Below are 14,977 nucleotides of genomic sequence, written 5' to 3' on the forward strand. Positions count from 1 at the left end.
AACCCCTGCAATAAATGAGGGACCACTGTCTACTCTACGATTATTATATCCAACCTGTTAACATTTAATACTGTATTGATAGAACCAACTGATTCTGCAGCAGAGCATCCCCAGTCCCTGAGCTCCTGCTGCTGCACCCACAGATATGTACAGCAAGCACTGATACCTTTTTAGTCGGTGGGATTCCCTTGTGATCACCTTTACTAAATATCTACAACCAATCTGATTATATCCTGTTATTGTTTTTGTTCTTTTTTCAATGTTGAAATTAAAATCTAGTAGCAGCCTTCTCATTTCTTTGTGTTTTGTGCTGTTTTACAGGCCCACAGAGGAGGATGGCTCCGAGGCAGATGAGGGACGGGTCCCAGGACGGTCCATCGGCGGTGGAGCTGGCCATCCTGGAGTCCCTGAAGAGGCCACACCAGTCTCCAATGGAGCATTTCCTCCTCAGCCTTGTTCCTGCTCTGGAGAGCAGCTGGTCCTTTTTATTCCTGTCTCTCTGTAAATTCTTATATTTTATATATTTATGTTTAATGTTTTTCTGTTTGAGACTTTTAATATTATTTCAAATAAATGTTTATAATAACTAATGTCTCAGTTCTACTACACAGCAAATGTTGGCACACAACTTGACACATGTAGAATTTATTTCATATTATACTAATGACAAAATATACTGATACAGTGGGATGCAGAAGTTTGGGCAACCTTGTTAATAGCCATCATTGTCCTGTATAAATCGTTGGTTGTTACAATAAAAAATGTCAGTTAAATATCATACAGGAGACACACACAGTGATATTTGAGAAGTGAAAAGAAGTTTACTGGATTTACAGAAAGTGTGCAATAATTGTTTAAACAAAATCAAGCAGGTGCATCAATTTGGGCACCACAAAAAAGAAATGAATATTTAGTGTATATCAATGTGTGTGTCTCCTATATGATATATGGGGTGCCTTTGTCTGGATGTGCTTCCCATCCAGAGCTGCACAGCACAGAGGAAAGTTCCAGCGCTCCTGGAATCCCTCTGTGATGGACCGCCAGTCTCCAGGTGAAGGCACAGCCATGAAGTCGTCCACTAGACAGTCCCAGATGGACGTCGCTGCCTGGGGGGTGATCTGGCTCACCGTGGACACACCGACTCTGAAACTGAACGCGATGGTCCTGAAGGAGTCCCCGGTGACAAGGAACCTGGACAAAATTGTTCAAAATCAGTATTATGTGTACTGCAGTTACAAAATACATTATTCAAATTCCAAAATACTTTTGTGATGTCAGATATAAATCACAAAACTTAAATCTTACATAAAACATTTTGTAATTATAAGGATAATTACAAAATGTATATTAGATAATATCTAAAACAGTTGTGTTTTGTTTTAACTTTAACATATCATAATTTGATTGGTAGCAACTTTCACAACTACAGTGAGCCAATCACTCATAATTCCTAAACATGTCAATCAGGTAGGAATGAAGTGAGACATTAATAGAAATAAAGAGTTGTATGTTGACATGTAGCCCTTTCCTTGCTTAAATCATTAATATTTTTGAGAAATTAATCTGTGATAAGACAGCTTATCAAGATAGAACCATGTAACTAGAGATGAACCAAACTGTTCACAGTTTTATCTAACTCTGTTTTAATAAAGGCTGTGACCCCTGCTATAGAGTCTGACAGCTGCAGGGATTATATACAAATATTCAACTATCCCAGAATTAAACCAGGTCTAAATAAAAAGGAGTGAGTATCACTACAAAGGTTAACTCAGTGGTGCTAATGCTACAGTTTGATATCAGCAAACACCGAGCGCATACATTGATGTGACACCACAGCCATGCTATCATTCAAACACTGATAACAGCATAAATCGAATTAAATCGGGACTTGATGAGAGCTTCTGAGTATCACTAGAAATATTATAAACAGTCGTCTTTGTACCACAGTTTGCTTTCAGTAAACACCGACAGCATTCACTGTTAGCATAGCACATCCATGTTAGCAGTGTATAACTGGATGGATTAGCATATTAGCACAGATATCAATAAAGGACTACCGTATTAAATAGTTTTACTAACCTCAGGCAGACGGACAGGCGCTCTGCAGTTGGGATTGAGCGTCTGTAGTTGGTGTTTAAGCGGGCGATGCTGGGACCGACGAGGGAAAGCAGGTCCTCAAACTGGCCGACGGTGATAGCGCTGGAATCGGCCGTCATCCAGGCGCAGCTCCTGGAGCAAGTGGTGAAACTCACCAAACTGCTCATGCCTCTGGAGGACCTGATGGACCCAGGTACGGCGAGGACGTCTTTTACGCCGCTGCTCTGCTCTCCACAGTACATAGAGAAGGGAGACTCTCTCTTCAAGCGCTAGCTCGATAGCTGCCATCTTGCAAAGATACCAGTCTGGCACAACTCCCTCCCACATTCCTCCCACATTTCCGGTTCACGCGCGTCAAACGATGGATTTTTCTTGGACACGCGTTGAGACGCGAATGTACACGCGTCAAATTAGGGGCGTTTGGGGCGTTTTATTCGCGTCCATCGCGTTCGGTGTGAACACACCGTTAGAATGTACAGACCAGAGTTTGAATGAAAACAACGGAATTAGAATGTACAGACAATACGTTCTCACTCCCAAAGCGTAACATACGCTAGGTGACAAATCGTCAACATATTACGTTTTCGGCTACCCACCACGTTCCTAAATGATGACCTCGGAAAAAAGAGGAAATATGAGAACCGCCTGGACTCCATCTACACATGTTCGCTCTTTTTCTTCAAATCGCTTAGAAACACGCTATTTAACATCATTATAGTCCTGGTTAAGATCAGGAATAAGGTTATGGTTAGGGCTGGAATACAGGGCTGGAACGTCTATTACCGCGGGAGCTTCATTGCACTGGATTCCAGCCATAACCCGCTGCGTACCATAAGAACGCCAAAGGTCTCCTTTCGCGTTCCTCAGGAACGCCGCGGGACGTGACAAAACGTCGACATGTTACGCCTCGGGAGTGAGAACGGGCTGTAGATGTTGTCCAACAGGGTGAGAGAGGGAAGCTCAGGTCCAAGAGAAAGCTCAGAGGGGACAGGGCCTTCTCTATTGCTGCTCCAAATCTCTGGAACAATCTGCCCCAGCACATTAGAGAGGCCCCTTCACTGTCAACTTTTAAAACACGTCTTAAAACCTATTTTTACTCCTTGGCATATGACCCTGATTTTATTGTTTTAATCTAATGTGCTGATTTTATTTATTTTAAATGTTATTCTAATTACCATTTTATACTATTTTATTTATTTATTTGCTATTTGTGGTTGAATTTTATTAATTTAAATGTCATTTTAATTATCATCTTTTAAAATTTTTTTTATCTTTATCTTTTATTTTTTAACTTATTCAATGTATCATTTCTGGCATGTCAAGTGTACAGCACTTTGTGTTCAGGTGGGAGTTGTTTTGAAAGTGCTATAAAAAATAAATTGCTTGCTTGGTGTTCAGATTTAAGACATGAAATTTGAAGTGTGGGCTGCAGGAGGTTTCATTCCTGTAAATAAAGGCAAGCAAAGTCTGCACCTCTTAAGGAAACCTGCTTGGCATTTAACATGCCTTGTTTGCGACAGCTTTCACAGGACCTTAGAAGCATTACTGTGATGAAAAGAAGTGGGAAAGGCGAGAAAAACTACAGTGACATGAATGTTCATCAGTCTACAATGAGCCAAATTGTCTGTAAATTAGGTGTAATTTAGGGCTGCTGCTCCTCTGCATTTGAGACATACTGCAGAGATCATCCCAAGGCTTCAATCCCAAAAGAGGTAGCAGCAAAACACCTGCAGACATCTGCACAAATAGGATGAAAACAGTAAGGAAACCACTGCACTCCAAGAAAACCTGCTCCTAAGTATTAAGCATGGAGGTGGTAGTCTCATGTTTTGCCACTGCGTTCTCGAGCCCATGACACCTTGCGACAATTGAAGAAATAATGAAGTTAAATTGCATGAAGACATTTTGTCAGGACAGCAGTCCATAACCTGGAGCTTGCAAAGCAATAAGAATACCAATCAAAGCTTTATTTGTCACATGCAGGTTGCCCTGCAGTGAAATGGGACCCCCCCCGACCTTACACATATAGCACAAACATTACATGGGGATACAGGTCGGAGATTGGTAGAATCAGAGAAAAAAACATTGAAATGTACACCACAGTGGGGAAAGTACAAGAGGAAAAAAAGAGACCCCTACTCATGCTGTGCTTCCATGGTAGGACAGCATGAGAACAGGAAACAAAAAAACTCCTCTGCAGAAAAAAAGCACATAAATGTCCACAGCACAACATTGTGAAGACATGACAAGCCACAGGGGTGGGTGGGGGGTGAGGAGTAATCCGAAGCGAACACAGCAGCCGCCCTGCACAGCGCTACCATTCCAGCGCGGCACACAGACCCGCCGTGTTCCCTCGCAGGAAACAAGCATCGAAGGCGTTGGAAAGGGAGGGGGGATGAGTGAGTGCCTATCAGTGTAAGTGTATGTGTGTGCGTGTCCATAGTTCAGCTGAGACCGTGTCCTTCGGCCTATCAGGCTAAGTAAACAGTCCTCCAGCCAATCCAGGTGTCCTTGCATGGGATGGGAAGAATAGCCGTAACACAGTCGTTATCAGGGAGTGATTGTTCGGCTCCAGCCTTGGGCCTGCAGCTGGCGCCGTGATGGGGATCCGCAATGTTCATGTTGATTTTGTTAATTTCCATGCGAGCAGCCCAGGAGAATTTTCAGGCTGCTCTTTAACACTCCGACGCTGGTCTCTCAATCCCGTTGGAGAGTCGCGAGCCTCCCCATGATGGTATTAAACTTCTGTTCCATGGTGTTATCATTCTTTTGATTCTGAGACCTCACAACTGCAGTGATCCGTTCCGCGATGTCTTCCAACTGTCGCTCAAGGGTCTCATTTTGAGCAGGCCTCTCTCTGATGTTTCCCCCCATACGCTCAATGGTTTTGAGCCTTCACAGTAGCTGCAAGCGTCTCCAAGATGTTGACCATATTACGTTCATTGTGAGAGGTTGCGCCTCGTTCCATTTCGATTCCAGTGGGCAGCCTTGGGGGGGTTTGAACAGCCGCTTCCGCTCTCTTATTTCTCCGATAAACCAGGGCTAAGCCAACTCCGATCAGCATGAACCCTGTTATCACGGTTCCGAATAGATAGATATCTTCAGCGTCCTCGATCGACAGTCCCGCCAGGCACATGATCCTCCAGTTCTGCCACCCGTCCATCGTGTATCCGGCAGGGAAAGTCCCTCCAGGGCACTCAGGCTCTCCCGAGCCCAGATTTCTCATTGAGAAAAGGGTGTCAATAGCATTCAGAGACCAGTTGATCAAATCCATAATTCTCTTTTAGGTTTTAGAGAACGACAGTGGGAGGCTATTCCAGGGAAAGTAATGCACACAAGACAAGACAAGGACATAGAGGCTAAGCAGGGAAGATAAGGGTGAGGAGGAGAGGAGAAAAGTGCGACCGCCTTCGCTGAGAGCTGAAGAAGAAATTACGAGTTAATTAGCACCAGAATAACTGGAAGACAGTGAAACAACATTAAGGTTTTGATTAGGTTTGACACTAATCCAGCTAAGATCCTGGGGTAGGACCTTCAAAGGGATTTTTTGATCTTCACATCCTGGGAGTTTTGTAGGAAGGAAGGCTCCACTGTTTCTCCTCAGCATTCTGCGTGTTGCGTAAGCACTTATTGGCCATATCTGATTGTTAACTTGTTTCACAAGTTATTGAATTCAAGAGTTAATTTTTAACTCTTTCCAGTCTTTGCCATAATTTCTTAATGTGTTCAATTAAGCAATGAAAAGCACAACTATGTGTGTTAATTAGCTTATTCAGGTTCTATTCAAGTTGAGTGAAATCATCTTAATTCCAAATGATTCACAAACTCCCTTTTTGAAGCTGTGCATAGATTTTAGAAGATCGGCTTGTCCTTCTTCCTGACACAGAAGTAAGAATGTCTCTCACTTTTGCATTGTTTGCATGTCTTTTGAGCTTGGGTAGATTAGGTTAGCAGGTGTGTTAAGAGCAGGGATATTTACATTATGACTAAATCTCTGCCAGACCCAGCAGATCTGTCAGAATGGTCTGCATCACGCATTACTCACTTTCTCTCTCTTTGAGGATTGTTCGATCATTGAAAGGCCAATTGCTCCAGCAACAAAGCCGAAACCCAGACTAAACTATCTACACAGATAATAATGCTTTGTTCTTTGGAGAACTCAAAATGTAACTACTGCATATGAAAAACCTTCAGGATCTGTTAAGGGGATGATGTCCTTGGACATACTGATTTGATTGACACACACTGGTTGTTTTTTTGTTGTTTTTCTACTTTGACTATAACAATATGCGCTTTGACTTTATTTTTCCAGGTTCCAGGAGGTGCTGCTGAGTGGAGACCATGTGACCTCTGATGAAGATTAAAAGGCAAATGTGAGAGAAGAGTCAGCAAAGCTCCTGTTTTCCTTCTACCAGCTTTGCTTTTATGCTCTGAGTCATTGAATTGAAGTTGAGAAGATACAAGAACTGGCTGTTTGTACCAGCTAAGCTCTAGAGTGAGAGTTGACAGCAGCACCTATGCCCTGTATTTTACTGTGGGCTCAATACGCTGTACCGTCTCTTCATCTCATTTCTTAATTTCTTTAATTTTATAAAGCGGGTTTATTCACATCTGCACACTGTTTTTGTTATTTAGGGGGTTTTTTTGTTCAGGAAATAATTTAGTGTGACGTGGGAGTCGTGTCAGACTAGGATACGTTTTTTGGGGGGGGGGGGGGGTTTAACAGTAAGAATTTGAATTATGTAATAAAGTGTTTGTTAGTACTTTTGTTGTTTTGATTTGTTTTTGTTTTTTTTACTACTTGAAAACTACTTTAGCTAACCCCTAGTTATTTCTATTTTAATTTCAAGCAGGCTTGCAATTGTTTTTATGGTCTTCAGCAGTAGTTCTGCAGGCTTTCTGAAAGTCTTACTAGCATCCTGTTGCAAAAATGGAAATTTTGTTTTCACTCTTCTAATTGAAACTAGAAAGACCCAAAATGGAAGACTGTCTGTCATGTATTTACCTCATCAGAGCCCAGGCCTCAACATTACTGAAGTGGTGTTGAATCATCTTCACAGACAAGTAAAAGGCAGCCAACATCCAAAAAAGAGCTCTAAATGTCTGTTACGGAGCCTGGAGACTAGTTTGCCTAAGAGAGCTCAGCTTCATTAATTAATAATAACTTTTTGTTAAGCATAAGATTAAAGTAAATTAATCCCCCCCACACACAAACACATTTTCTCAACATATATAACATATATAAAACAGTAAAATATTAACAGAATAAACTATTTAAAAAATAGCAGAAGAAGAACGAAGGAAAAGAGGGGCACTGATCCTTTAGTAGCCAATAATAATAAAAGTGCAGTAGCCATCAGCGTGGCACCACATCTCACACAGCTCCAGCAGTCATGTGACTACGACTCAGTTTAACAGTAGCAAGCTTTCAGTCTTTTTGTGTCCAGTTTGGATACAAGAAACAAAACGAACGACAAACTTTTAAAACTGTAATATTAATGAATAAAAAAATCTGTATTTTGGGAATAAAAGCCAAGTTTGTTGTTTTATTTTTATTTATTTATTTTTGTTGACTTTGAGGTACTGTGACCTTTCGTTAAAAAACATATTTTTAGTATTATTTAAAAAAAATAGTTGAAGTTCATGCGTGATTATGCCCTTGCACTTGTGTAATAGAAACAGGACTCAAAATAGTATTTTGATGCGTAATTAACATTTTTTAACATCTGTTTTTAAGGTTTTGGGGTTTTATGATTTATGCAAATAGGTCTTTAAACTGTCACAGACAGTCTGCCTGCTGGTAACAGTGACTGTATTTTGGCAATGATTGAATATCAACCGATGACTGTACAAATCACTGTTATGTGTTTTCTACAGTCAGTGATACCAACAGGCGGCGCCATTAACCTGATATAGAAGTTGCTGTACCCGGACTTATTCAAAGGACGGACACATGAAACGGAAGCAACATCATCGCTTTTCCGGCATGCTCCTAGTTGAAGAGCAGCAAAGCGCCTCACTGCGATTTTTTCCACGATGTCTGTTAAACTAAATGCGCTAAACAGTGATTCTTACATTGACATTAGCCAATACAGAGACCAACACTTTAAGGTAAATGAGGAAGTGGTCTTTAGGAAGGCGGTGACTTATCGTAATTTACGGGAATGTAAATGTAATGTGTCTTTTAGCTAACTGTTAGCAAACAACAAAGGCGAGCGGTGCTGTGTAGTGGAGGTGGAGGTGACTCGGGAACAAACAGAACAGCAAAACACATCTCTGTATTTTAACCTGGCCTTAAAAACTCCTGATGTTGTTTTATGATGCTTCGTTGGGACTAAAGCGTGGCTAACTTATAACTTAACTCCTTGCTTCAACACAGGTCGTTTGAACGCTATAATGTCAACTTATTGAGAGCAATTTTTTTTAAACATTTGTAACGTTGCTTGTGCTTTTAGGGTAATCGCTATGATCAGGAGAAGCTTCTGAAGCAGAGCAACACTTTGTATGTGGGCAACCTCTCCTTCTACACCACCGAGGAGCAGGTAAGACACAAAACCTTCACCAGTTAAAGTAATAACTCGGCTTTATTGGAAAGTTGCTGAATTTCTTCTTCAAAGAGACCAATATGATGCTGAAAATTGCTGACTGAGCTATTAATACATTAGGAGACTCATTTATAAAACAGTGCATGTGATCTGTCTTCAAAACAAATATAGTTAGTCAAATATTGTCCTATAGTTATGCCAGCAAAACACCACTGGCATTACACATAAGCTTCAAGTGTTTATATGGAGCAGGTTATCTACTAATTGGAAGATTGTTGGTTTTCCTAAGTATCCTTGGGCAAGATGCTGAACCCCAAGTTGCTTTCCCCAATTGTGTGTGACTGTGCGATGGAAAGTGCTTGTATGAATGGATGAGTGAGCCATGTTGTGTGCCTGACAAAAGTCATGTAAAAGTGGCATTTTAGCTGTTTTGAGCTTCACAGCAGCTTGACACTTTCAGCAGTACTGCACTCAAGCTGTCTTTGTGTTCAAGGGTTGGAAAATTTGATGGAAAAAAACTGAACGTCAATGTGTCGCACATAAAATATATGTCAAAAAACACATAATAGACATATTTTCAGTGTTGATTTTTCTGATAGTTTATCATAAGAGAAGTCCCAGAGTTGGAAAATTCACAGAAGATATTTTGTTAAATTTTCTCAAGTTTTCTAACTTTTTTTGCCACTGTGAACAGGTACATGAGCTGTTTTCTAAAAGTGGAGATGTCAAGCGTATCATCATTGGCCTGGACAAAATCAAGAAGACTGCTTGTGGGTTCTGCTTTGTCGAGTATCCTTCAAAAATATTTAATTCATGCTAAAAGAAACTGTCAGTAATTTGACTGCCTTCAGAATAGGGCTGGGTGATATGGCCTAAAATCCATATCATGGTATAATTTTAGCACGTGTGGTAACGATATATATCGCGATATATTATTTTCTTCTGTATAACGTATTTTCCACACTATAAGGCACACGTAAAATCCTTTAATTTTCTCAAAAATCGAGAGTGTGCCTTATGTATGACCTACTGACCTCGAACTGATTTTGGCTGCAGAAATCTGTTAAATGTTTTAGTACTACTTTGGTAAGCCGCACTGCTTGATGGATTGTCAGAGCATTACGGCTGCCATAGTGAGGAGCTTCGCAGAGTAATCTGGGTCCAAAACTCCGTCCTCTTCAGCTCCCAAAGTCAAATGAACACAGAGTTAAAAACGATCTAAATTCTTTCATCTTTAATAAAATCATCAGCGTTGCTGCTTTACCAGGTGTAACAATTAAGTTTAACATCCAGGCATCCATGAAAACAGAATTTATTACATTTAACGGAGTTACAAGTTAACAGAAAGTTAGCTCGCTAGTTTACACCTAAACATTTCATACCATGTTCTGACTGAGAGATTTTTGAAGCTAATTAAAACGTACAGCTCTGCTACCACTTCCAACATACCGTATTTTCACGACCATAAGACGCACTGTGCTAAAAGGCGCAGTCTCAGTTATGTGTGCCATTACTGTATTTAACACACACATAAGGCGCACTGGATCATAGGGCGCATACAAGTACCGTATGCGTATTTAAAAATAAAGCGGGAGCAAACCTGAGTTCGGTACCTTACTCACATTTTTATTACCAGTAATCGTCATCATCAACAACACACAAGCATACAAGTGTGCGTATTTAAAAATAAAGCAGGAGCAAAACAAAGTTTGGTACTCACATTTTTATCATCAATCAAACCCATCGAAGTCCTCATCCTCTGTGTCTGAATTGAACAGCTGCGCTAAATCTCCATCAAACATGCCAGGTTCACTTTCTTCACTGTCAGAGTCACTTTCCGTGCCGTGCGGCTCCTCGGAAATGATGCCGGCTTTTGCGAAAGCTCGAACAACAGTGCCAGCAGACATGTTAGCCCAAGCATCTACAATCCATTGGCAAATTGTGGCGTAACTCGCCCGGCGCTGGTTTCCACTCTTGGTTAAATTGTGGTCTCCATCGGTCATCCATCGCTGGATGTGTTTGTCGCCGATGTGTTTGCTGCAGTAGGAGCGGAAGATGGCCAGCTTTTCCTTATAATCCGCTGGAAGTTGCTGCGCTACCGTAGTCCTGGTCCGGATGGAAAAATGGCACCGTTTCATAAAAAGTGAAAGTGAAACTGCTTTTAGCCGAATGGTGACCGTCAAAACGCTTCTCCCGCTCGTTCTTTGCTTGATGATCGCCTTATGTCCGCGGAAACTCAGCTGCGTCTTCTTGACCTGCCGGAGCTTGTTTTCCAGCTTCCTCCACTTGCGAACCATCGATTCATTAATCTTAAATTCTCTCGCCGCTGCTCGATTTCCATGTTCCTCCGCGTAGCTGATGGCCTTCAGTTTAAACTGTGCTTCGTAAGCGTGTCTCTTTGCCATTTTCAGGGTTGTTAAAACAACGATGTCCTGCATAACGCACATACCTGTTCTTTTATACAGGTATGTGCAATAAAGTCAACGCACACACTTCACCCTTTAGCGTTCTCATGGTGTTCTCTACTACGTCCTCCTTACAACACACAGGGCGCACTGCGCTATAGGGCGCGCCGCACTTTTTGAAGAAAATCTAAGACTTTTAAGTGCGCCTTATGGTCGTGAAAATACGGTAAATGAAGACAGAAAACTAAACAGCAGTGGCGTTTACAGGGTTACTGAAGTTGGACTACCTGGTATATAATGTTGTGCTACGTGATTGCTAGCAACACAGCTATGTTAGCATAACATTAGCACAGTGAAGCTGGAGGATAAACGCCAACTTTTGTCCACTCGATAAAAGTTAATGTGAGGGATTCTGGTGGTCAGGGACAAATGCAATCGCATAGCAGGATGCTATACATGGGCCAAACTTCATTCAGGAGAACAACTGAGATTATTCATCCACAATACGAGGTTAGTTATCAATATACTGCAACAACATGGGAATAGAACAGCTGCGAGAGAATTCAACATTAATGAATCAATGTTACGGAAGTGGAGGAAGGGCAGTTTTTGGCTTTCCTCATATTCTAAAAGTGCTTCATCTCTTTGCTATGACTGTCGCCCGGCATAATTTGCAGATGATTATGGTTGAAGCCGCTGCGATGCTTTCAACCAAAACAGGCACAGCTTGATGACATCATCAACATGCGCTATCGCGGTAGAGCGGTATAGTCAAAATCTCTATCGTTGGCCATATTTATATCGTTTCTATCGCCCACCCCTACTTCAGAATCCCCTTCAGAAGTTACCAGAACATCATGAATTGCACGTGTTGTGCCTTAATGCTGTCCCAGATACTACACCCGTGGAGATGCAGAGCATGCCATGCGCTTCATTAATGGCACACGGCTGGATGACCGCATCATCAGGACAGACTGGGATGCCGGCTTCAAGGAAGGAAGACAGTTTGGTCGTGGCAAATCAGGAGGACAGGTGAGGGTTAGGATATGAGTACTTTAATAAATGGAAGCAACCTGCTGTGGATGCCGACTGCTGGTTTATTTATTTATTTTTATTGGAGCAAACTACAAAGCTTAAAGTTAGTTCTGTGAGTAACTGCACTCGTATTTGAATTAATCCAAAAAGATATTAACCCACGACTAAAGTAATGTTAAAGAACATTGTCGACGTCTCTGATCTGGGCTTTAGAGCTCAGCTCACTGGTATAATTTAAACACTTAGTTGTTCATCTTGTTTATTTGAACGAAATCAGCCTCCAATAGATCATGCTGTTGTGATTCGAACCCTGCATAACCTGCAGTTTTATCACTTTGATAAAAATATTGTTTCAGTTTAGTTTTTAATGTTATGTTTTGTTTTTGTTTTTTTTTACTGATTGTGAGATAAGAGTTTTTAAACCTCTTGACTGGGGTGCACTTTGTTACTAAACATTCAGATCAGCAACTTTCAATTCAATTTTATTTATATAGCCCGAAAAACAACAGCCGCCTCAAGCCGCTTGTCCAGACTTCAGTCCAGAAATGCTTGCGTCTGCTTTTCAGATCCATATCATATCAGATTTGTTTCGTTTAATGCGCCTTATCATCCGGTGTGCCTTATAGTCCGGAAAATACGGTATTTTACTCATACAATTCATAAATGAACTCACCAAAGTAGGGACACTTAATTGGTGATTGTAGTAGTTTCCATTATGTTGAGAGCTCAGGTTTGGCTGATGCTTTTTGCCTGATTGTCATCATCATGACGATCATTGTCTATCATTGAACACTTCAGCAATCTCTGCACTGCAGATATTTTGGACAACAACATAAAATGCAGCATACTATGACATTTGAAAAATGACACATACTGAAATGGCATTCAAAAAATCAATACACTTTATCATGGCATTTTAATACACCAGTATGATATTTAGAACTTAGAAAATAAATTATGCATGAATACCCATGGCCTTTAAATAGATGGCATTACCGTAGTAATGCATTAGCAAAATGAGCTGGTATATTATGCTGTTAACAAACACAACATAACATAATCATGTTTTATTTTGTCGAGCTTTCTGGGAGCGTAAACATGGCAGCAAATATTGGGCAAAGGACCTGATTATTGTTTAGATTTTCCTTTCCTACAAACACCCAGCAGTATGACTCCTGAAAATGTTTGTGTTGGAGCGTAAAAGTTTAGTCTTGGTCATTGAGAACAGCTCATTAACCCTTTACAGCCGATCGGAGCGGACACGCTCTGTTTTGCGTAACTATTTTTAAATCCCAGTAGCTCTGCAACCACGTAAGCTAGCGCAAAAAATTTTTTTGCATATGAAACCGGAGGAGTTGTACTCACATCTTATGCCATCAGCTTGTCCTAGGTCACAGTTTCCTTCCACATAAAGCTTTGCAAAAACTGCATAAAAAGCGCTTGCAGGAACAAAAACATAATATTCCAGAAACACGCTTTGCCGATCCGATCAGCTGTTCATAACACTTCCTACGTTGGAATAGACGTCAGCGCGAACTTTTGCATTTCCGCCATTACCTGCCCGAAACCGGAAGTGACGTCATTTTCGCGGAAATGTAGTCTTTTTTACTATCAGGCCCTCAGAGCCTATACTCGTCTTTTTAAAAGTTATCTTTGACTTTATGACTTTCTGTGTCGTTTCTGGGATGCTTAGCACTCATATTGCACTGCTGGAAATAGTTTATTTTGATGCATATGCTGCTTTTTTGCAAATTTGCAGTATAATATTTATTTTCGTTTTTCCTGCAGTGTATAAAAATTGGTGTATTTCAAAAATAAAACTATGAAGACACTCAAAATAAATTTCCTGTGGTGGGAAACTATTTTGTGCAACTTTTTTGTATTTACAGTTTTGAGGGATAAGCCTCTTAAATTTCTCCAACTAGAAATATATGTTAAAAAACAAAAACGATTTTCAATTTTTTTTTGTAGTTTATTGCACTTTTTTGCAATTTATGTAATTACTATGCACTTAATGAATACATATTATTAAAATCTGGGCTATAATGGTTGTATTGATGTATAGCAACTTGAAATGCTCCCAAAAATGGCTCCACAGCAGGTAAAAATATAATATAAGCTCTGGCGGACTTGGTTCTATGGTAGGTCTTAAAGGGTTAAACAAATGTCACGTTAAAGGTTGGAGTGATGAGAAGTGCTTCTCAAATGGTTGGATGCTGATTTTACAGGGTTGGGTAGAGTGTGTTAGTCTCAGTTGAACAAGTGATTGATTTATACTCTCTTCCTTTCCCCCCCCCTCTCTGTGTGTTTCTGTGTGTAACTGTGTAGGTGAGAGATGAGTACAGGCAGGATTATGATCCAGCGAGAGGCGGTTATGGTAAGCTGGCTCAGCAGCATCGACCCACAGAGGTGCGCAATAGTTTTTAGAATAAAGTCCACAGCAGTCTGCCTGGACTACAGAGTCCCAGTTGTCAGTCCTGCTCCGGATGAACTCTCCCACAAGGTCACAGCAAGCTACCACAGATCATCTGAATTTTGTCATGAAAGCCCTGTGCAGCAGTCCTGCTCGGACCACTGGATCCAGGTGTGAGCAGATGTTATTTATTTGTTTTGGAGGCTTGGTTTTTGCTCTGCCCACCTCTGCGACTAATATACCTGCCATCTGTCTACATGGTTGACATGTGATATTTGGTGATGTTTATTATCCTGTGTAAAGAAATGCCATTGATTTTCCTGCAGGCTGGAAACCCTCTGATAAAGTTGTCGTCTTGATTTTCTGTGTCATGTTCAAATAACAACCTGAAATTTTGAAGATGTAGTCTGCTGTTCCATGTTTGAAACCATGTCCAAAACTGCATACTTTTTAAAATAAAATCTTGTTTTTTTGAAAGTTCA

General features: G+C 40.8%; 2 protein-coding genes across 2 annotated transcripts; one reads left to right on the forward strand and one right to left on the reverse strand.

Annotated features, from left to right (window-relative positions):
• Positions 1–629: 629 nt before the first annotated feature.
• LOC145421313 (uncharacterized) lies at positions 630–2,553 on the reverse strand. The gene is made up of 2 exons (XM_080291437.1): positions 2,080–2,553; positions 630–1,191 (listed from the first exon to the last, which is right to left on the reverse strand). Exons 1-2 carry the CDS (start codon positions 2,337–2,339, stop codon positions 921–923), a joined length of 531 nt encoding a protein of 176 aa, XP_080147563.1. The 5' UTR covers positions 2,340–2,553; the 3' UTR covers positions 630–920.
• A 5,479-nt stretch (positions 2,554–8,032) lies between these two features.
• Positions 8,033–14,977, forward strand: ncbp2 (nuclear cap binding protein subunit 2). The gene is made up of 5 exons (XM_026148208.2): positions 8,033–8,208; positions 8,553–8,639; positions 9,337–9,431; positions 11,941–12,079; positions 14,411–14,977. Exons 1-5 carry the CDS (start codon positions 8,134–8,136, stop codon positions 14,507–14,509), a joined length of 495 nt encoding a protein of 164 aa, XP_026003993.1. The 5' UTR covers positions 8,033–8,133; the 3' UTR covers positions 14,510–14,977.

The sequence above is a fragment of the Astatotilapia calliptera genome, chromosome 17 (genome assembly GCF_964374335.1).
Source record: "Astatotilapia calliptera chromosome 17, fAstCal68.1, whole genome shotgun sequence".
Lineage (NCBI taxonomy): Eukaryota > Metazoa > Chordata > Actinopteri > Cichliformes > Cichlidae > Astatotilapia > Astatotilapia calliptera.